The 23,541-nt window shown below is 39.7% G+C and overlaps 1 protein-coding gene across 1 annotated transcript in view; it reads right to left on the reverse strand.

The window, feature by feature from the left end:
* Positions 1-10,483: 10,483 nt before the first annotated feature.
* The window catches only part of KLHL15 (kelch like family member 15), a 33,401-nt gene continuing 20,343 nt past the window's right edge, over positions 10,484-23,541 (reverse strand). Inside the window, exon 4 of the mRNA XM_038587100.1 lies at positions 10,484-13,477. Coding sequence (XP_038443028.1) covers positions 12,368-13,477 — 1,110 coding nt within the window. The 3' untranslated portion in view covers positions 10,484-12,367. The remainder of the gene's footprint in view (positions 13,478-23,541) is intronic.

Here is a 23,541-nt window from a genome sequence, read left to right on the forward strand (position 1 = left end):
CTAACTCTGGGAAACGAACAAGGGGTAGTGGAAGGGAGGTGGGCAGGGGGTTGGGTGACTGGGTGACGGGCACTGAGGGGGGCACTTGACGGAATGAGCACTGCTATATGTTGGTAAATCGAACTCCAGTAAAAAATCTACAAAAAAAAAAATGGGCAGAATATCTGGGTAGATGTCTTTCCAAAGAGGACATGCTGATGGCCAACAGAAACATTAAAAAATGCTCAACATCACTAGTCATCAGGGAGATGCAAATCAAAGCCACAATAAGATATCACCTCTCACCTGTCAGAGTGGCTAATATCAAAAAGACAAGAAATAACAAGTGTTGGTGAAGATTTAGAGAAAAAGGAACCCTCATACATTGTTGGTGGGAATGCAAATTGGTGCAGCCATTATGTAAAACATTATGGGGATTCTTCAAGAAATTAAAAATAGAAATACCTTTAAAATTTTTTTTAATTCGTTGAGGAACAAGGGGAAGTGGAAGGGGAGGTGGGCAGGGGGAATGGGGTGACTGGGTGACGGGCACTGAGGGGGGCACTTGACGGGATGAGCACTGGGTGTTATTCTATATGTTGGCAAATTGAACTCCAATAAAAAAAAATAATATCCAGTAAAAAAAAATAATAATAAAATAAAGCTGCAAAAAAAAAAAAAAAAAAAAAAAAAAAAAAAAGGATGGACCCAGCTCTTCTCCGGAACCTCGTATAAGCACTTGTCCTCAGGCTGTGCCAACAGTAACCTCCGCAGGTTGTCGGAGCGCCACCCACTCCGCGGCCGGCCTGTCAGCCACCACCGTTGCCCTAGCGCTCAGCCCCCTTCACACTGCCCTGGCCCCTCCTGGCTCTGGGCTTCCCCCTTTCAGGGACCAGACGACCTTCTAAAACGTAAATCGCGTCAGCCACCTACTTAGAACCCTTCCATGACTTCCCATTTCCCTTAGAATAAAATAGAGACTTCTCCCCCAGCCTCAGGTGGCCTCGGGGGATCTGGCGCTGGTATCTGCCACCTCGGCGCCACATGGCCCCGGCGCCTTCCCCTCCTCAAGCAGTCGGGGCCACAGCCCTGCCCGCTTTCTACTCTGTGGGTTTCTCCTACTGATCCTTTAGCTCCAGCTACATATTCCTCCTTTAGAGAGATGCTCTCTAACCACCCAGTCTGACCTGGCTTCTCCCAGGCAGCCTTTCTAGGGCCAGTTGTTGGGTGTGGCCACCGTCATCTTGGCAGTGGTGGTAATTTGCACGGCCGGTTCGAGGGCTGCCCCTGCACTCCGGTGGTACCGCGAGGGCCTTTAGAGCCAGTGCCTAGGAGTGACCGGCGGTAGTAGGTGTTCATGAGGCATGTGGTGAAGAACTGAATGTCTTTTTCATTTTCACCTGCATTCTGGGAAAGGATGTCTTTTCTTAAAAGATTTTATTTATTTATTCATGAGAGACACAGAGAGTGACAGAGAGAGAGGCAGAGGGAGAAGCAGGCTCCATGCAGGGAGCCCGACGTGGGACTCGATCCCGAGTCTCCAGGATCACGCCCTGGACCCAAGGCGGCGCCAAACCGCTGAGCCACCGGGGCTGCCCAAGGATGTCTTTTCTTATCAGCAGGTGAATTTCCTATAAGAGCCTCTCTATTCTTTACTGACTGCATATGGATTTTAATTCTGTTGTCGCTCGAGGAATTTTCTTACAATCTTCCTTGAGTCAACTACCTTTTAGACTTTTGCTCTTCATCTACCTGGGACCTTTTTGCTTCTTGTGCACAGAGGTCATTGGTTATTTGCAATCTTTGGAAGATGCCAAATAGTTTGGACTTTTTCTTCCGGATCTGAAAGCCAGGAATTTTCCAGAAGTATTTCCTTTGAGTCTTCCATAATTTCTTGTATGCCATAGTCTTTGCTTGTAGATCCCAATTTGGTTTTTTGTTTAATCCATACGTAAGTAGGGGAAGACCCTTCCTGACCCAGTGTGTCAATAGAACGTGGGCATGGCCGATAGTCCCAACCTGTTATGCGTTCGGGTAGTATTCCCACCCCCTCAATAAATCTATAGCTGGGAAGTGGGTTAGTTGATGGGCATGGCTTCCTGTCCACACTCCAGCTTCTAACAGGCTTTCCCTTATTGTACCTCCTTATGCTATTGTGGTTTATCACCTTCCTCTTGTCATCTTCATCTGTGAGACTGGAAGCCAATGACAGCAAGTGAGACAGTTCTTCCTATGTCTGTGGTCACCTACTGTGAGTGAGTAATGAGGGAGGATACGTTTTATACCACGGCCAGTCTGCCCTTACTTCCTGCCTAGTTGATTAACAGGGTTGCTCTGTTTCAATGTAAAAATGGAAAAAGGCAGTGGGTAGACTAGAGGGGGTGGGGGTTGAGGGGCGAGAGCAGGGTGGGTAGAAGATACAGAGGGATTTCAAGGCCAGGGGCAAAACTCAGGAAGAAAACTTCCTGCCTCATAGTATAGCTCCTTGGGATCAAGAGCTAGAGTGCCCAGGCTTCTGGCTAGTAAAGGCCCAAATTCCTGCATCAGGGCACAATTGGTGTAGCAAGAACAATGTACCTTTAAAAAAAAATCTTTCTCCAGTTGCTCTCTTTCATGAGGAGAAGCCCGAGTATCCCATAAGGTGAAGTATGCATCTCTTCTCAGTCTATTTGCCTTAAAATTATTTTCAAGGCTGTTCACAATTTTATATTATGTTGTCCATCAATCTCTCATCATTTTAATGGATTTTTATTATTTTTCTATAAGGTCATGGGACGTTTTAATAAAAAGTTGTGAGGGGTTTTACTGGTGGACTGTAAGATCCAATTTTTCTCTTATCCTTCAACAAAGAAATCTGCAGATCCACAGAATATTCATGAATATGATTTTTTTTTTTTTGCTTAACATCTGCTCCCATAGCTCTGTCAGTAAGGAATTCATCATTCCCAAAGCATTCCATATGCTTTTCCACTCTGCATTTACCCATGCAATTTCCCCTGGCACAAAACCTCTTCATTTTTTGGCCTCTAGCAACTCAAGAACAGGATGTTTCGATCCTCTTCTTGTTTTGAGCCCGAGGACACTGTGACTCCATGTTTGTTAGTACAAACATTCTAATCAGAATCATGCCAACATCGAAGAAATTTTATGAAGAACATATTTTCCCAAGCAAACTCAAATCACTTTAATTCCTTGATATCAATTTTCTATATGAGGCAGATAAAATGTTTCTAGTATTTTTATTTGCTTTTATTTTAACGCAATTATTTTCATCTGGACAATTCTTATTCATAAAAATGTCACCATGATTAGTTTTAAAATTCGTCCAAATAAAAATTTTTACATTTTAACCTCTTTTGTAAGAGATAAACTCACTTGTGTGAATATACTTTCATGGTAATTAGGTCTGCCAGTTTCTTGTGTTGCAAATTTTATGGGCCTAAATTTTGTCAAGAAAATGTGGTTCTTCCGATTGTCTTGAACCACTAACAAACAGCAGATAGTAGTGGTGACTCACCCGTACCCCCCTGGCACTCACCCTTCAGTACGGAAAAATGGTAGTTGGCCCCTGAGTGCAAACACCTGCAACTGCCCCCAATCCTAAGCCAATGACAGATGGGAGTTGGAGGGTAAATACCCTAGCTTCCACGTCCTCTGGTGGGATGACTCCCAGGTTTTTCCTAGGATCGAACCCAGTTACCTCCAGTGGAAAACTGCTTGAAGATGTACCCTTTACTGGCTCATCCCTGTCTTAACTTCCCCCTCCCTACTAATGATGCTTTCTGGAACGACCTCTTGAGTAAATTCCTTATACTCTCATTCTTCTCTAGGAGTCAGTTTCCAGGGATCCCAACTTAAGGCTACAGGTGTGTAAAGTCTTGTCATTGTCAGCTTTATTGTGTCATTTTTATGCAGTCTATGTTTTTCATGGTCAGTGTTTTGTTTTTTAATTCTCAGAGTTAAAAAATGTTTTCATGAGTTAAAATGAACTCACTTTTCAGCTGTTTTTTTTTTTTTTTTGCATCCAGAGCAAATATCCTAGGTGCTGTTTTATGTTGAGTATTTCTACCAGTACTAGAATGCACTTGGATAGAAGACTGATAGACTGGATCTGGGTTCATGCTTCATGTGACCTCCTGTGCTTTCTCTGCACATCCTTTCTTGAAACCCTTTTGTGTATTCACCACTTTGAGAAATCTTAATTGCCGTGACCAAGTAAAAATGCCAATAGCTCCATGAACCTTTCCTTGACTCTCATCAATAGTAACTGATATGGTATAGCCATACTATGGAACACTAAACAATCATGAAATATATTTTCAAAGAAATTTTAATGAATCTTGAAATTATTTCTAATACAATTTTATGTGAAATACAGGACACAAAGCTATAGTCATAGTGACTTCCATGAGCACTCTGAGCCCTTAGATGTCTACTGACTCCTTATCTTTCTGGCATGGCTCAGACTATGCTGTTTCCTTGCAGGTCTCATCATTTTTTGTTGGAAACTTGACGTTTTGGATACTATATGGTAGCAGCTCTGCATTCCGTGAGGCGTTTAAAAAAATTTTTTTTAAAGATTTTATTTATTCATAAGCGACACAGAGAGAAAGGCAGAGACACAGGCAGCGGGAGAAGCAGGCTCCATGCGGGAGCCGGACGCGGGCCTCCATCCCGGGTCTCCAGGGTCATGCCCCTGGGCAAAGACGACGCTCAACCGCGGGGCCACGGCCGCCCTCCATGCGGCGCTTCTGCTCCCTTGGTTCGTAGGCAGGCGCTCTGTGATTTGCCTGCTGGATTTCTGCCAAGTCCCTTCCCTTCCTCCTCCCCCCCCCACCCCCCTGTGTGGCCCCTGAGGACTCGGCTCAATTTTTTTTTTTTAACTTGGATTCCCAGAGATCACCCAGGTCAGCAGAGCTAAGCAGCCAGCGACCAACCGGAACTTACACTTCCATCTTGAGCCAGTAAGGCCTCCACTCCGCTCCGGAACCTGGGCGACCCCGGGAACGCATTCGAAGTTGGAGCAGCTTGCTAGGGCCGTCTCAGGCCCCCCTTGGGTGCACACAGCCTTGTCCGTGAACACGGCCGTCTGGACCACCAAGGTCTGTTCAAGTTTCTGGCTGCTCCTGTCGGCCAATCTGCTAACACCAATCACTGCTGAGACCTCAGGCTAGCGGCAGCGTGGGCAACGGCGTGGGCAACGACGACAGGGGCTTGCCCATGCTCCAGATAAGGGCAGGCCCCCCTGAGGGCCCTGTGAACCTTTGTGCCACATGGGGGGGGGGGGGAGCTGACATGGGAGTAGGCCCTGGCTCAAATAGCAGACTCCCACCACTCTTACAGTGGGTCTGCACATCTTGCATAAATGTTTCTCCGATTTGAGGTATGCCTTTGATCGATCTCCAGAATCTTTTTTTCTTTTTACTAGTTTGCTCAGTTTTATCATTGTTTTTTAGGGAAAGGATCTGCTGACCTCCTTAATTGGCGACTCTGGAAGTCCTCCTCTGTAAAACCATCAAAGTTGTACAGATTAATTATACAAACTCATCCTACTCCTTGGGAGAGGAAGTGGAACCTACCTTGGGTTGTCAAATCCCCAGGGTAAGGTCACTTTAGCAAAATGTCGACTTCAGCCTGGAAACTAACTGGATCTGCAGGAGGAAACCCAATTGTACAGACCAGAGCACCTGAATTAGTGGTCCTCTGTACTTGTTTTCTTCCAGTTATTCCCTAGCCAGGTTTTCTCAAGAGCACTCAAGGATCATATACATTCCACACAAAAAAAGAGTTCTGTGGTCAACAATTTGATTTACACTAAGCTAAACAAAATCAAAAGGCGTTAACATCAGGACTTCTCAGAGCTTTTAATATGCTGCTGAGATTTTCTAGGAAAAGAAAAAATATGTGTACTGTTTTCTCGACATTGTGAACAATGAACACTTTTAACCCCACAGGGCATTTCAAGGGATTAATGGTCTTTGAAACACCCTTTGGTTTTACTTGAAATTTTCTGCCTGGATCAGAAATGCTGAGATATTAAGGGAAGAAGTATGTTCACAACTATGATAGCTGTATGCTTCAACCTTCTAGACACAGGGAATGGTTGGTAGTGGAAATGAATGGAGGAAATCCCTTAGGGAGGTTAATTTTAGCAGCCAATCAGGCTCTCTAATACAGTGCCCCTGCTCACCAGGAGCATTTCATTGGTAACCTTCCAAGCTTCTGTTTTTCTTTAAGGAGGCCTTCCTGCATGCCTGGCTTAAGTCAGCCTCTTAGAAAATAAGAGACACGGTATCTGCCCTCAAGGAGTACAGTTAAGGGTGAGATAGAGAAAAGTCACAACCCGGGCCTCAGAAGGTGCTGGGGTTACGACCAACAGCACAGTGAACCTGGCCCAAGGCATTAAAGACTTGGCAAAGACTGATGTCCAGGCTGGTCCTTGCAGGTCAAAGGCAGCTTAGCCAGGAAAGGCAAGGGGGAAGAGCATGTGCAAAGGCAGAGAGGCCAGAGGAAACCATGTTCGGGGAGCTCCAAGTTGCTTACGTAGCTGGGACATGGGATGTAGAAGACTGGACAAGTAGTACTAAGGGAGCAAAACGAAGGGGCTTGTGTGGCATGCTGCTGAGTTTGGATCTTATTCTCAGGGTGAAGGGAGATTATGAAAGGCTCTTGGATCTCAGGATGATTTACCTTTTAAAAGCTCCCTTGCACAGCAGTGTAGAAAGAGGATCATAGAGGTAGATCAGAAAGCCAGCTCAAAGAGGCCAGTAAGCATTAACCAGGGCCTGAACAAGGGCAGTGCAGATGGGCGAGAGGGCAGCAGAGAGTCGAAACCGACAGGGCTGTATGAAGCAAGATGCTGGGGCGACGGGGAGAGACGCAGAGGCAGACTGTTGTCAGGCTACTGACTTGAACAATCGCAGGCAACGGTCCGGCCGCACAATGGGGGGAACACAGGACAAGGGGCAGGTGTTTGGGAAAGACATCATGTATTCAGGTTTGCACGCATTCAGCTTGAAATTGTGATTAAAAACGTGAGATGTAAAAAAAATAAAAAATAAAAAATAAAAAAAATAAAAATAAAAACGTGAGATGTTCAGGAGATGGCTGGAACTGTGGGTTAAGACATACAGATTTGACAGGTGTCAGGATAGAAGTTGTTGAAGCCACAGGTGTGGTGAGGTTGAACAGGGAATGTGCAGACTGAGCAGCAGACAAAACTGGCAGGGGACTCTCTCTTCCGAACACCTACAGCATCTGCCTGTAACTCAGATGGAATCTGTCACGTGCTGCAACATTTAGCTTGTACCTATTGTGCACAAAAAGTATCCTGCTAGAAGTGAAGGTACAAAGGGGAATAAAAGAAGGTCCTTTCATCCACGGAGACTAGGATGTCGTTGTGGAGAAAGAATTATACCCCAGTGATCATGCAAAACGAAATGAAGAGCTATAAATATGCTGAGTGTAGAAGAGGCAATTAATTCAATGGGCGAGAGAACACAGGTTTCTGGAAGAGAGGAGAGCATCTGAGTTGGGGTGGGAAAATAAGGGGATTTCACAAGCAGGGATGGGGAAAGAAGGCAAGTAATTTGAGGCTAGAAACTAACAAAGATCACAGGAGAATGGAGTGTGGGAAGCAACGGAAAGAGGCTGGTAATGGTAAGGTGGCTTGAGGCCAGGACCCAGGGAATCCTGCTGAGGTTTCTCAGGAGTCCATTTTAAGGAAGGCACACAGGAGCCTATGTATATCCAAGTGCCTGCGATGTACCGGCTTCATTTCTGCCTTTTTTTGCTAATTTCAGAAATGCCTTTAAGAACAATCAATCATAAACACTACAGGAAACCTACAAGATCACCACACTGCATTTCCACTCTGCAAAAACTCTGTTAGTGGAACTTTAATTACTTGGCTTCGTTATACAATTTCCATTGCATGTAAGTGTAAATAATTTCACTCTAATGTGCTCATTTGAATGTGTGGCTGAAAGCATTGGTAGAAATCAGTTTTATGGCACTTCCTTGGCACACTGAAGGAAAACAAAATGTATACTGTTAATCAAGTCATGAGTGACTTTCAAAGTGATGGGTTGCATAAAGATAGCAAATAATGAGATAAATATTTTAAAGATTAAAAATATTTTATTTAAACTTTTCTTCATAAACACTTTTAACATTTTTTTTCAATTTAAAAACAGAATGGATAGCATAAACATGTTTGAATAGATTATATTCATGGCTTGGGAAAAATTACCTGACAAAAATGTAAAGGCTTTCAAAACAGGTATAAAAGGCAAACCTTAAATTATTCTAAGATTTTTTAAATCGGCCCTAGGATTATTTGACTACTGGCCCAAAATGTACCTAAAGGTCAAAATATTTTTCTATAGACAAAGTATGCCCAAGAGGCAGAGGGCATATGCGAGTTAGGTAGAAAATAACCTCTCTGACCACCTCACTGGAACTCTCCTTCAGAAAGCAAACACCTAATCCTTACTGATATACTGATTAATAAGGTTTTTAATGCAGTTGTTCCCAAAGATGTAAAATGAAAATCTAAGAATATTAAAGGGGAACAAACCAAGCTGATGGCATTCTCTCAGTGTTGCTCGTGTAACACCAAAGTTACACGGGTGTATGTACTGAAAGGCTAGGACTTCCACAAGCTTACCTATTCCAGGCTATGTCTATTGAATATTTGACTTTATAAACTCTCAATAAACTAATTTTTCAGGACTTTAATTTTTCAGATAAATCTCTTTTTAGAAGATATTTATTCCCAAACCAACTCTAATCTGATTGAACAAACATATCCCTAAAAATGTTGAGTACAAAAAAAAAATCAAAAACGTGTAATAGGCAAAAAAGAAAAATGGCACTAGCAGTTTTACTGCCAGAGAGCCCTCAGTTATATCTAATTTACACTATTGTCTATGTTGTGTTTTACTTCAGTCTGAAACTTTAAATTACGTATTCTCAAAAGAGCTAGTCTTTTCTGAGATAGCTTATAAACTGAAATATCAATTTATATTATAAACTGAAATGTTATGACCTACAACCACATATACATATATAAAAATAGTCCCACTGAACGTTTGACATGTTTAGATTATGCAGCTCAAATAATTTGTTATAAAATATTTTAAAGCTTAGTTTCATGTAATTAAGACAAAACTCTCCATTTTTACCACTTCTCTCCACACAAATGTGTGTGTCCTTTACTATGACTCGAGCAGGCTTCCCAGAATGAGGTGTCCAAAGGTGCTGCTTTAGAAAAGATAAGTGAAGGGCTCAGTCAATATTTCACAAATTAGAGTAACACGCACACAGATCAGAGTAATGAGGACACAGAGAATGCTGTCTCAAGAAAAGCTAATAATTCTATTAATTAAGCTTTGCTTCTTTTAAAAACCAGTAGTATTTCTTCCAATACAAAACCTTCAATGTGAGAATCTTGAATTTTATGAAATGGTTGTAGTGCAAGGATTTTCTTTAAGCAGATTAAAATAAAAAACTGAGAAGGTCAAAGACACGGAAGAGAACAAACATTTCTAATTAAGATGTAATTAATGAAGATCAGCTATTTTTGTAAAGTCTGCTGTTTAAAATATAAAGTGAAAACACACAAAGATCACAACAGTTACACTGTATAGTTTCCAACCTGACTTTTAAAAAAAAAAAACCACTATTTTGAGCACATACAACGTATATAAACAAAAATGGTTCCAAATGAAGCACACAAAAATAAACTTGAAAAAAACTTCTATGAAAAAATTTTCCATAGATTAGTATAACAAAAATAAATCTCTTTCAACAATTAAACCATATTTTTAAAAGGGAATGTAAGTTAATCATGGGTTTAAAATAACCTATATTAGCACTACATTTAAACAAGATGAGTTTTCTCATACATTCAGAACCCAAGCAATAGCAACTATCCTTAAAGCTCAAAACTGATAACAGCTAACATCAGGTCAGACATGACTTACGTGTGAAGCTGAACCCAGAGTTAGTTTCAAGTTAAGATTTCACAAATTTTCCAAAACACGAACTTTGATCTTGGTCTTTGTGTCTTGAGAAAGGAAGACCAAGAATATTCAACTGTTTGCCCAGATCTTACCCTAACTAGGGCTATGAAGTCATATCTAAACAATTAAAGAGAACCACCACTGGTGTGTGAAAGCGTAAAAGCCTGATAGGGGTACCCTGTCTCGGTCTTTTCCAGCAAAAGACAACAATGAGGAAAATAATGAAGACGTTATTGTTATTTTCTTTAAAGCAAGACAGCACACACACACAAAAACACTAAACCAACTAATAACATTAGAAAAACAATTAAACGGCTAACCTAACTGCTAGTTTTCAAAAGTAAAATGACTAACAAGGATTTTTTAAAGGTAGGAAAAGACTTTTACCCATATTAACCATGGGAAAAAAGGTACTGAATTTTATTTCTAGAAAGTGAAAGTAAATGATAGAACCACTTAATAAAAATTTAAGTCTCATATACAAAAGAGTATCATTAATTTTATTTCTAAAATCAATGCCAATGTTTCTTTTTCTCAAAAACTACTTGTGTACCTGACTGTTTCTCAAATGCCTCCCAGTTCTGGAGTTTTAAAATCAGGTGTTTTTGTCATAGTTGTCTATCTCAATTAACAACAACAACAACAACAACAAAAAACACAAAGCAAAAGTCTTCACATTTCCATTTCCATGACTTCACTCTTCCATTTTGTGTTCAGTGGTGGCAGCAGCAAAAAAAAAAAAAAAAAGAAAAGAAAAGAAAAACTAGAAAATTTATACAACAGCCATAGAAGAAGGCATTGCAATATTGCACCAACATCCTAAGTTCTGGCAAGTTTTGCCAGTGTAGAACTAACTTGTCTGTATCAGATATAGACTCTACTCAGGAGAAAATGGTATCAATTTGAATGATCCACTCCCCAGTTATTCTTGCTTAATTTTGTCAACTATGTGTTTTTCCTTCGAGTTTCAAGAATTGAAAGGTGCGCGGCTAATCCTAAAACACTTATCATAAATGCTTTTAAACAGTTATTCCTGAACCATTCTGAACTTTGAGGTTCCCATCCTTCATGCTAGTAGCTTTCAGTAAATAAAACAAAGGCTGAGGGCTTACATCCCCAGTGCGACTAAGTATTTTGTACTAAATAAACAAGTAGATATGACCAGTAAGATTATAATTCTGTTTCTTACCTCTAAAGTCAAAAATGAGCTCAAATTTTCCACGAGTTGCTACTTTCCATTCAATAACAGATGCAGCAGCCTTACTGAATGTAAAGAATGGGAGTTGCACTTACTTTTAAGGGGCCTTTATTTAGGAGTCTGGTATTACCTAAATTCTCTTTAAAAGTGCTTGCACGCTGCAGGGCCAGGGCTGCGTATACCAGTCCGATTCTCACTAAAAACAGGGTAACGTTATACAGACTGCAAAGAAAAACAATTTCAAAAAGAAGACATACATTGATAAGGAACACTAATGTTTACTTGTGAAAATAAAATATAAAATGTTAGTTTTCAGAAATCCATACATGTTTCAGGAATACAAGGAGCTCAGATATTACTGAATCAGTATGGACTGAAGATAGGCTACTTTGATACCAAATGAGGACTCCAGTTATTTTAACTTTCTAAAAATGTTAATACATGAAAAGACGTTACATCTAAAATTCAACAAGTATGGCAAACTGTGTGTGCAAGTGCACTAGCTTAAAAATATAGAATCCTAACCACGCATAAAAGGAGATGTGCCTTATATGTTCATAAGATGTTTGCAAGTATGGATATGCTTTCACTAACACAATGCAGATAAGAGAAGGCAGCTTAGAAATAGTGTTTTGAATATAAAAAAGTTACTTTTGTAGAAAATTTATATTTTTGCATTTTCAGCAAAAAGCCATGCAAAAAGGTCAAGAGTTTTAACCTTAAATAATAAAACCAAAAGGTCTAACAGACTGTAATACACTGAAATAAACGTTTCAAAAAGATTTCAGGTTGAGATAGGAACCAAAATTACACCCAGTGACACTTATCAGGTCTTCTCTTAGAAGATGCAGGACTCCTACGCTGACATCTGAAAGAAATGTTTTAAAGCATAAAATCAACTTCCCAGATAAGTGGATCACTCTATTCAACTGCTTCTGGAAGTAGTTTCAAGAGCTAGCGCTTAGAATGAACTTATTGCATGAGTTTGAGGCCACTGAAAAGAAAAATAAAATGATGCTAGCACAGAATGAAACATTTTTTACGCTATTAGACCAATGGCTTCGATAGTAAAACTGGTGAGGTTTTTCTTTATGTTTTTTTTAATTAACTACTTTGTCACAAATGAATTTTGTGTTTGGCTTTTTCGAAAGGGAGAAAGACGTCACTAGTTGCAGCGTCTGACCTCGTCCAGTATGTACTCCGGGAAATGCAGGTTGCACACCTGTAAACCATCCAGCTTGCAGGGCATCCGTGGGTACTCATCTTCCTTCCACTTGTTCTCTTCCGGGTCAAAAGTAAGAATGGAATCGCTGTAATGACCGTTGTAGCAAAGGCCTCCAAGAACCATTATCTGTTTGTCCAGCACAGTCACACCATGGCCACTTCTGCCAATTGGCATGGATGCTAAGATGGTCCACTGATCAGTCTCCGGGTTGTACACTTCTGTGGAAGGGCATCCCTGAGATTCAAAAGAGGCCCTCAAGATCACACAGACACCACCGAAGACATAAAGCTTGCCGTTGTAAGAGATCATCTTGTGAAAGCATCTCGCGTAATTCATCTTGCTCTTATTCTCCCAACAGTTGGTAACCACTTGCGTTCTTCTGGTCCGCTGTTCTATGGTCCCTTCTTTACTGGGGTCAAACACGCACACTTGTTTGGAGGTGGAAGATGAGGTGATCCCACCGGTGATGAACAACTTGTTATTGAGCACTGTCCCTTCATGTCCATATTTGTTAACGGGATAAGGATCCACGAATTCCCATTTATCATTGGTGATGTCGTATCTCTCAGTTGAATAGAAGGTCTCATCTCTGGTTCTGCCTGCCACGGCATAAATAAACTTGCCAATAACACCAACTGCGAACTCTGAACGTGGCACTGACATGTCTGCCATCCGGAGCCAAGAGTTCTGCCTTGGGTCATACCTGAACACTTTGGAAGAAGCATGGAATTCACCATCTGGGCCCAGTTCTTCACCACCCAACAGGAACACAAAGTTGTTGACGATAGCAAGGCAGTCCGGGCGCAGTGGAACCTGTGGGCCCTCCAGTTCCCACCAGACTCTTGGTTTCTTTAACAGGAGGATTTTACTGTTAACCATGCTATGTCCAATCATTCCTCGGAATACTGTAGTCTGGGGTTTGGCAGAGCGGATGCGGCTTGACTTCATGTCCAACAGAGGCTGCTGGTGAACATTCTGAAAGTAATTCAATGCTTGGTCAACTTCATAGCGCAGCTGTCGGGAGTATCTATAAAATTCGGATGTCTTAACCTAAGAATACAAGTAAGAGAATTTAACCAAAAGAAAGAACATCAATGGCAAACAAAATATCAAAGCCAACTAAGATGATTAGTGTGTGATTCCAGACTATCCTAAAACTGCTTTTCCTGTTACTATCACAGACTTTCTTTTTAAACAAAGCTTTTATCCTATTTGTTTTTATAATAATCTATGCACATCCCCAAGCCTTTTAAAGTAAACAAGCTATTTTCAAGGCACAAGCTAAATTCTTCTAACAAAATGTACTAATCATCTATTCTAGGCCAGGCCCTGGGATACAAGTGGTGTCTGTGAGGACAGAGGTTTCACAGTAGAGGAAATCACAGCCATTGTTGTCTTAACCAAGAGGAACAATGTTAAGACCAACCATGACTGAATAACTTGGGCAATCAAGTTAGTGAGTTAGTAAAAACTTAAACGTATACAAAATTCTCTGTAGGTTTTGACAGAAAGATTTGGTCTGATCGCATCAACTCCTAAAACCATAAGCCGGGTTGGCAAGGTCCAATTTTTTCCTTTTTGTTTTTGGAGCTGGAACTACCTCATTGTGATGACTTTTTTTTTATTTTATTTTTTTTAAATTTATTTATTCATGATAGTCACACAGAGAGAGAGAGAGAGAGAGGCAGAGACACAGGCAGAGGGAGAAGCAGGCTCCATGCACCGGGAGCCCGATGTGGGATTTGATCCTGGGTCTCCAGGATCACGCCCTGGGCCAAAGGCAGGCGCCAAACCCACTGCGCCACCCAGGGATCCCTGACTTTTTTTTTAAACCAAGATCTTATGAAGCACTTTTAAGTATTGTGCTAAGTTATATAGGGAAATAAAAATCTTATGTATGAGACTGGGTCTGTTTCCTCAAAGAACTTTGAATATGTTTGGGGAAATGAAAACAGATACAGATTGGCCAACAAGTAAATGAGGCCGTTACCAATCGGGAAAAAGAGTGTATAGCACATCTGTGAGTGCCGCAGGACTAAAGATGTGGCACATACCACACTGGCCCCAAATGCTCACGGACTCCCTTGGAGAAGAGGCAGGGGGCTGGACAAGCACGAAGAAAAAGCCGGGATCATAATGTCAAGGATGAGATGAGAGTCTTCTATTTCGGCGAGAAAATCTGACATTGAGAGAGAAGATGGGCAGAGGCACATGACTGATGTGAAGCAGCAAGAGGGTGCAAAAGTGAGGACTCGAATTGATCTGAGGATTTAGACTTGAGGTGCTCTGGAGAGTGGTATGGTTAAGGGACACTGGAGAGGCATGCCACTTCACTGGGGATCAATCTGAACTGCTGGGAGGATGCTGAGGTGGAAATGTCTCAGAGCCTGTGGGAAATCTGGGGTGACTGCTTGGGAGGGAGCCGACACCAGGCATATATATTCAGGAGCTCCCTCTTTCTTTCCTCTCCTCTTTTTCCTCCCTCCTTCCTATCTTTCTCATTTACTTCCCACCTTGGTCCAAAAATAAAGTCTGAAACAGAAAGTACCACAAATATGTTTTAAGTATTTTGCTAAGTGTACTTCAATATAACTGGCTTCCTTTGTAATCCCAAGCATTTAACTTGATTTAAAAATCATTATTCTGAGAAGGAGTCCTTTCGTGGGTTTCACAGGGCTACCACAAGGGTAAAGTGCACAAAAAAGTTTGACAATTCCTTGTCTGACTATATACAAGAGAAAAAAAAAACAGGTAACAATACTGCACTGGAGCTTTACGTGTCATATCTCAAGTTAAGTTATTTCTCCCACCAGAGAGTAATAATCATCCCTGTTTTCCTGATGAAACCACCGAGGCAGAGAACCTTAAGTGACCGGCCCCAACTGTTCACGTGTCTCACACTGGCAAAACTGGGATCCAAATCTTGAACAGGACAGTCTTGCTCCAAAGCTCAATCAATTTCTAGAAGGGGACAGCACAGCTTCCACTACTCTTTAGGAAACTTTCTAGATGACAAACTCATTTATTAAAGCACTCAACATGTTCAATGAATTAGTCTAATGACCCTTCTCAAAGAAAAGATAGTATAAGGACTCTTGAAATAAAGACTCAATCATGTGGATCACAATGACTGGGCATCCAACCCCAATCTTCCTAGCAAAACAGCAAGTGTGGAAGAGATCAAATAATGAATAATGGTCAAGAAGTAATTTCAATAAAGAGACTAATAATAAATTTAAAAATCTAAGATCTGAAGTCTCACCCTCTACTACTCTTACTTCACATGAACAAAGGAAATGAAGTGAGCTTTGATCTCTTATGATAAACAATGGAAACCTGTACAGCCATCAGCACTGAGTATGTACTGACACAGAATGATGTGCACAATATATTCAGTTTTTAAAAACCAACAAAAACAGGGTAGCCCTGGTGGCTCAGCAGTTTAGCACCACCTATGGCCCAGGGTGCGATCCTGGAGACCCAGGATCGAGTCCCACGTCGGGCTCCCTGCATGGAGCCTGCTTCTCCCTCTGCCTGTGTCTCTGCCTCTCTCTCTGTGTCTCTCATGAATAAATAAATAAAATCTTAAAAAACAAACCAACAAATACACTGGTATCCCAATTTAAAAAGATTTTGTGTATGAATGCCTGCATTAATACTGATTATCTCTGAAACTCCACAAACATCTTTGCATTCTTTTTTGTGTATCATGTTTATAAACAAAAAGTCTTGCCATTTCAAAAGCGGGTCTCTCAAAGTCATCAAAAATGTATTTGCTGGGATCCCTGGGTGGCGCAGTGGTTTGGCGCCTGCCTTTGGCCCAGGGCGCTATCCTGGAGACCCGGGATCGAATCCGACGTCGGGCTCCCGGTGCATGGAGCCTGCTTCTCCCTCTCCCTATGTCTCTGCCTCTCTCTCTGTGTGTGTGTGTGTGACTATCATAAATAAATAAAAATTTTTAAAAAATGTATTTGCTTAGTAAAAATGAGCATCTTTTCATTTTTCCATTCATTTCTTCTATGAATTGCCTAATAGTGTGCCTCACCCATTTTCCTCATCTTTTTATCTGCAAGAGCTAAACAGCAATACCCTGGAAATCAACAAGAAACATAAACCTCAAATTAAATATTTAAGTGCCTACTGTGCACAGCCAGTGGCCTGAGCTACACGGGTTTTGAAGTAATAGAATCCTGTCCAGCACTGTAATTAAGCACCACATCAAGCAGCCCAGTGTGGCAATTAAGAATCCAATTTAGAAAATATCTGACTTTGGCACTCACAAGTTGTGGGATCTTGGGCAAGTAACTCAACATCCTTATACCCATTTCCTCATCTGTATTACTGGGAAAACAATAATAGCACCTATGCCTCATAACCCTAAGGTAGGAGACAAGCAAGATAATCTATGTGAAAAGGACAATATGGTGCCTGTCACATGGCAGTATACAACAAATAACAGCTATTATGAGCTACTATTACTGACCAGTGGACATCTGTGGAATGTCAGTCAGCTTAAGTCAATGCATTTGATGATGTGTTTTTGGTCTGTGTAAAAATTCAGCCTTTCAGAAATGAGAGGAAAAATGAAAGAAAACTTACTCTGGACCTAATCCTGCCCAATAAAACATGATTGGTAAGATGCAAGGAGGAGGAAGCTTTATAGAAAGCAGCCATGTCATTTGGAGATCGAGAAAGGAAGGGGAATGCTGCACATATTGGATAGGCAGATTTCAAGTTTTTTAAAGGAAAATTAGGATCAATTCCAAGATCGGAAACTGTGTAAAGAAGCTCAAGAAGGCTTGGAGGCTCTCAAAAGCATAATGCTGACTGCATAATTGCAAAACACACTGATGAGGGGAAGAAAAGGGGAAAGTATCTAAAAAATCTGATGTGCTGCACAGAGAGCTTTCTGGAATTCAGATGTTAAAAAACCACTTACGACAGATGGTAAAAAAAAAAAAAAACAGGCACATAAAATAAGTATTACAAAGGGTGAAACGGAGCTTTAAAAATACTGTGAACAAGGCTAAAGCCTCAGGATGAACTGTGACTTAACAAAGTGCCAGATAATGAACAAATGGTGTCTTAGAGGTTAAAGTGAAAAGGAGTAGAGGCAAAAGTGAAGCCCCTCCTGGATGGAGTGGTTAATGTAATATTAACAAAGACCAATAGCCTTCTATTTTATTTCCATTCTTGGCTAAGAATGTTTTATTCTTTCTAATCTGAAGATCAAACACAATGACAAGAAGAAACTTAAATCCAAGATGGCTGAGGAAAAAAGAAAAGAAAAACTAGATAGATATTCTCACCAAGTTAAAGTCATTTGATCTCAAAATCACATCCTGGAATCCTGAGAGGCTTCACAGATAAAGCTGCTTAATTGTTTTCTGTAATCTGTGTGGAATCATGAAGAATGGGAAAGTACTATAAATCAGACTTCCAAACTACAGACTGGTTAGCCTGAGGCTGATCCTGGATTGTTAAAAACAAAAACAAAAACAAAAACAAAAAACATGCCAGTTGCGATAAGAGCACTACACGCTGGGAGGCAGCATGACTCACCCAGCAATGGCAAGACTTGACCATTTCCAGTGTAATGTTTGAGGATGTAACAGAACTGGTAGAGAATGAGAGAACCTATGACTTTGGCAAAGTAATTAACAAATCTAATCATAAAGAGAAACACCAGGGACCCACGAACCACCTGAAACTGCAGCAATAATTGTTTTAATGCATTCGGGGGTGGGGGTGGGGGGGGTAAGGTGAGACGATGAGAAGTCCACAGCTTTTATCAAATGCTCCAGGGATCTGTGAACTCCAAATGTAAAGCTACAACTGACTATCCTCAACACGAACTAACAATGTAATATGGCAGAGTAACATCGTGGACTGAATTAAACTAGACAATCCCACCCTCTCCATTTGATGAAACCACAGCTAAGAGGGCTGAGTTCCATTGCTACAAATTAGATATCACTAAGTGGACCACATCCCAAAGACAGTAGAGGGATCCAAACCATAGGAAAAATGGTAAAACTGATGAGGAATGTTCAAATTCAAGAGACTCTGGAGAAAGATAGCAACTGTTTTTAGGACAAGTGGAAGTAAGAAGGAAGATCTTGGGCTGGTCTACAATCTTTACCATATGCAGTCATTAAAAAGAATGAGGCTAATCCACATGCACTAACACAGATGTTCAAAATGTCAAATGATAAAAACTGCCTAAGAGTATATATAATATTCTCAAAAAGTAAAAATGGACTGTTTTATACAGTTGGCAGTATATTCAGAGGAAAACATATGTCTACCCGTACAACAGTTACCAGTGAGCTTTTGGGGGACTTGCCCCCTTTCAGGTTCTATATAGGTCTGTATTTGGCTTTTTTACAAGGACTATAGTAAGAAGGGTATGGATACATATTTTCCCCAAGTCAGGACTGTCTATCTCTGGAGCCAGTGAGCAATCTTGCCAGTGGAGGTAATCCAAGTGTGACTGTGGATCAGGGGCACAGGAGAGGGGTTCTGGCATCACGTGAGGACGAGGCATAATGGACTGTGACAGCCTTCCACCTTCCAAACCCAGGCTCTTACAGATCCCATCAAACTGAGTCAGCTTAACTGCTTCTTACAGTGATTTTCCTGTCTCTCATTTTCTATCCAATCTTCAGGTTCCTTTGTTCTCCTCTCCATTCATTCAACTGTGTTCCTTAGAAACTCAAGTTTCAAAGTTTAAAAAGTTACTTCAACTCTTAAAATCCACATAACAGCTACCTATCTTTATCCAGTATATTCTACCTGTAGGCCCTCAATAATGGAAGTTGTGCCTTTGAGATAATCGATTATACAGTAAAAAGTCTTCTAACCAAAGAAATTTAGCTCCTAATCCCTGCCACAGCTAGAAGTTCTAGATCTACCTTGTCCTTTTCCCAGAGCTACAATTCTCTAAAACCACACAGTATCAATAAGCATAATTAGTTTCTTCTTTCATGATAGAAATGGGGAATTAATGCCTCTTTGATAATCCTGGACAAAGTAATTACAGATATACTCTGCTTTAAAACAAAAAGCATAGGGCTAAAACCTATGTGAATGGAGTCATTTAAATGCATTAACAAAGGGAGCTATCAAAAAAGAAACATGTGGCTCATCTTTTTGTAGAGAGAGCATTTCTCCCAACATTCACTCCTCACATAACAGATTATCTATAGATCAGGTGTTTCCAAAGGCAAGATATGGAGAAAAATGACATTTCTTTCATGTTCTAAAGAACTACTTTCCTTATCCTTTCATAGGATTAAAAAAGCTGTCTTGTTTTAACACTTAGAATATATTATCACTTTTCTTACTTCAATACTTAAAAATCATATTACAAAAAAGTTACCTCTTAAAAACAGTGATCTGAAAATCTTAAATTGGCCATTTCTTCCTATGATTTTCTTTTAATTTAATGTAATTGTGTGTGTGCATATAAAGGAGAAAATGTGAGAAATTATTAATTTTGAATGTGGTTCCTGTACATATATAGTAAGTTGAAGAAATAATAGCTAGCCATTACCACTGGGCAAAAATTCCATGTTTTTCCCTCTGCTGTCAAAATGTTACATAATCCATTAAAATTTTAACTTTTAAAGGTAATTTGTATATACCACTCTTAATTTTGACAATTAAAACATAAACAGCAATGTAACTAAAACAGGCATTTTCACAGAGCTTATTACCCTTATTTGATTAAAAAACTGCAACTTAAAAAAGCTACTAAAACTGGCTGCAGTCTAGGGTGCCTGGCTGGTTCAGCCAGTAGAGCATGTGACTCTTGATCTCGGGGTTGTAAGTTTGAGCCTCATGCTGAGTGCAGAAATTACTGAAAAATAAAATTAAAAAGAAAATAACTGGCTACCATCTAAACTTCTTTTAGGTCTTTAGTCAGCCAATTTCAGATATTATCTATTTCACCTTTGGAAATGTATTTTAAATGCCCACTATAAACTAAAAACCAAAAACAACCCTCGTCTTTTATTAGTTTATTCATCAGTGAGGGTGGGAGGTGGCCACTGGTAACTGGAGTAATTCCTTAACTAAAGAACCCAGGTCTTAGGTTTGACATTGTCCCCAAGACACTGTGTGACTATGGACAAGCCTCTGGTTTCATATTTTCTCCTTATAAAAGGAATCAGCTGCATGAAGACACCTCTGGCCCTTTCTACAACCAAAAAATGCTAACCTAAATTTCAGAATGATGAATATAAGGTGTCTAGTGGAAGGAAGATGGAGTGCTGGCTATCAGTTTTATCATTCCCTCTCCATGATCCAATCTGCTCAAAAGAAATATCCAGAAACAAAGCAGTTACTAAAACAAATTATACCCTTGGGAACCAAAGCTACATTTAGTATTATTTTGATATTCAGCAAAATGTGGAGCAGTCTTTATGTACTGTATTACAAAAGCATCCATCCTGGTATGAGAAGTCTATTTATAAAATCATGCTCAGAACTGAAGCTTCTACTCATTTATGTTACAATCAGCACAAAAAAGCTAGGTGCAAAATACCTTTAATTAATCCCTTTGTCCTGAAAAACCAAGTTAATGACCAAGGATAAGGCTATAAAAAAAATCAGTTCCTGCCAAGCACAAATCCTCTAATACTGTAATTGCAGTCAAATACCAAACAGTAAAGACAAATTTTAATAAGGATTTACCTATCCTCTCTCCTTCAAGCAGGCAACAGTCTAAATTACCGAAAAGAACTTCAGAAGTAACCAGTATAAATGGGGATGAGGTAGACCCTCATTAAGATAATACTCTATCTGAGTTTCAGCACAATTTGGTTAGCTCTATCCCTTCAACTTCTCTAGAGTGAAAAATATGTAGTTCAAAAATAAGTATGCTCAGAAAGTCTAATTTCCTTCCAATTTCAGTGCAATGGTCAGAGAACACCACTAGAAATTAAGCAAGTGTGCGTGCACAAACCTAAAAGGTAGAAAATGATGTGATTTCTAAAAAGCCGCTTAAGACCATATTATCTGATTATAGTAATATTTAGCACAACTACATTCTAGAATTTTTCCTATTTATGGAAATACTCTCAATTATGTAAATATTTTAAAACAGAAATAAAGCCAAAAAGTTTTAATCCTAAAACTTCTGAATGATCAAGGCTTACCTATGACACATGAAACATTTTCTAAGTAAATACTGAGTTTGAGAATTAAAACATTAAAGCCTAAAATCTCAGTATTTGCCCTTGTTCCTTTCCTGCTCCTAACCTTGTCTCCATTTTCTGACTTCTCTGATCTTGTTTGATGTCTGCTTATCATTTGGTTTCTCCCTCGTTCATTAAAAAAATTTTCTCCTTTTACAAGTCAATATAACTATTTGCACTCCATCTCTTCCTTCACTTTTACACTTCATGGTTAATTTCCAATTCTAGGCTTTTCATTTCTCATTTATTTTATTTAAGAGAAAAATCAGCAAGACTGAATTTGTAAACTCTCATTTTCAGTAGGTTCCTGCCTGTTTTATACACCTCGTACCACACTCTCCCAGGGGATCTAACACCAGTCAGCACCCTGAATTACTGCACCCTCCAGGAACCTGCAATGAACCCAAGTTCAAAAGCAGAAAACAAGAGCACTCTGCTTCTGTATGTAGAAGATAGAAGACTTGAAGAGAAAGACACTTTGAGTGCTTTTTAAAGAACTGTGCATGTGTTAATTACAATCATACAAGTCCACAGGGCTGGGGAGGAGGGGTTGGCAAAAAGCAGATGGATGCAGAAAAAGACACTAAGTGAAATGCAAAAGTCCGCTTAACCTATTGACCTAGTTTCTACCCGAAAAACTTCTCATCTCTGTGCTTTCACTCCAAGGGGCAAGTGAGCTGATTGTTCATTTAAGCAATTTCAAGTTTACAGCTGGTTAAGTACTATTTAATATATGAAGGGAATTTTAAACTTTTTCAAAAACTCAAACTTATTAGGAACTCTAAATTTCACATTTGAAATCTAGGTTACTGATTTTGTAAAAATTTTGTATCATCAAACACAGCACTGCTTATGTTTCTCATGTACTTCTGTGAGGGCTAGAAGCAAATCTTTTTTCCTCTAGATTTGTCTGGCTGTAGTTGAAGTCATTAGAAATAAATTTTTTGAGTTTTCCACTAAACTGTGGTACACTACAGGTAATGGTCTGGTTGCTGGACAGAAATTTTGGCTCACTCAACTGCTAGATTAGTCAAAACATGTCACAGTAAAGGAATTCTGGAGGGTATATGGCACCTACACTTTACATAAATGTGTCCTTACCCATATGATATTGCTCATTACAAGTGGTCTGTACCTCAATTAACCTGAATATCAAATCATCCGAGCATGACATTAAGGATAATCAATGCCCTCAAGTCCACTGTTAATGCTATCTAAATCAACTATGCTAACAGAGAAAATATTTGGAAGTTTATCAGTGTTTTGTGAAGACCAGTTCTGAGAGCTACTAATGTTGTTAAGTATCCAAGGTATACTTGGACACTTAATTCGTAATCCTGGAATTCTTTCCATTTCAAGGTGAGCATGACACATTATCCCCATTTTAACGTGTAGCTTTTAAAGCCACAAATTCTGTACCTTAAGTAAAATAAAAAACCTTTTAAAAAAAAAGTATTAGTAAGTTCTTCTGAAGCTTTTTAAATTCTGATCCTAGGATCAATTTTTACTAATAAGAAAGCTGTCTTTTTTTTCCAGCAGACTATCAATATTATCTCAAAGTTGTAAATACAAAAAGTTTTCATAAAACGCAGATATGGTTTGTTAAATCCAAATATATTCTCAGTAAAAGAGAACTTTTTTTCTAACTAAAACATTAGCTTTGTTCTTTAAAAGTTACATAAATCCAAGTTTCGGGGAATATGATGAATTACATTTATTACATGAAGAAAAAAGCACATTAGGGAGTCTGAATATCAGGAGGTAGTTTATAAAACATTAGGAATAAAGCAGAATACATCTTTATATTCTGCTCCTTTACTAAACAGCCAATGAAAAATCAACCGTAAAAGCCTAATTATAAGCTGAACAAATGTGTTTTTTAAATCTTTACAGGACTGAGAGTTTCTTCCCTTT

The sequence above is a fragment of the Canis lupus genome, chromosome X, assembly GCF_011100685.1.
Source record: "Canis lupus familiaris isolate Mischka breed German Shepherd chromosome X, alternate assembly UU_Cfam_GSD_1.0, whole genome shotgun sequence".
In the NCBI taxonomy this organism is placed as follows: domain Eukaryota; kingdom Metazoa; phylum Chordata; class Mammalia; order Carnivora; family Canidae; genus Canis; species Canis lupus.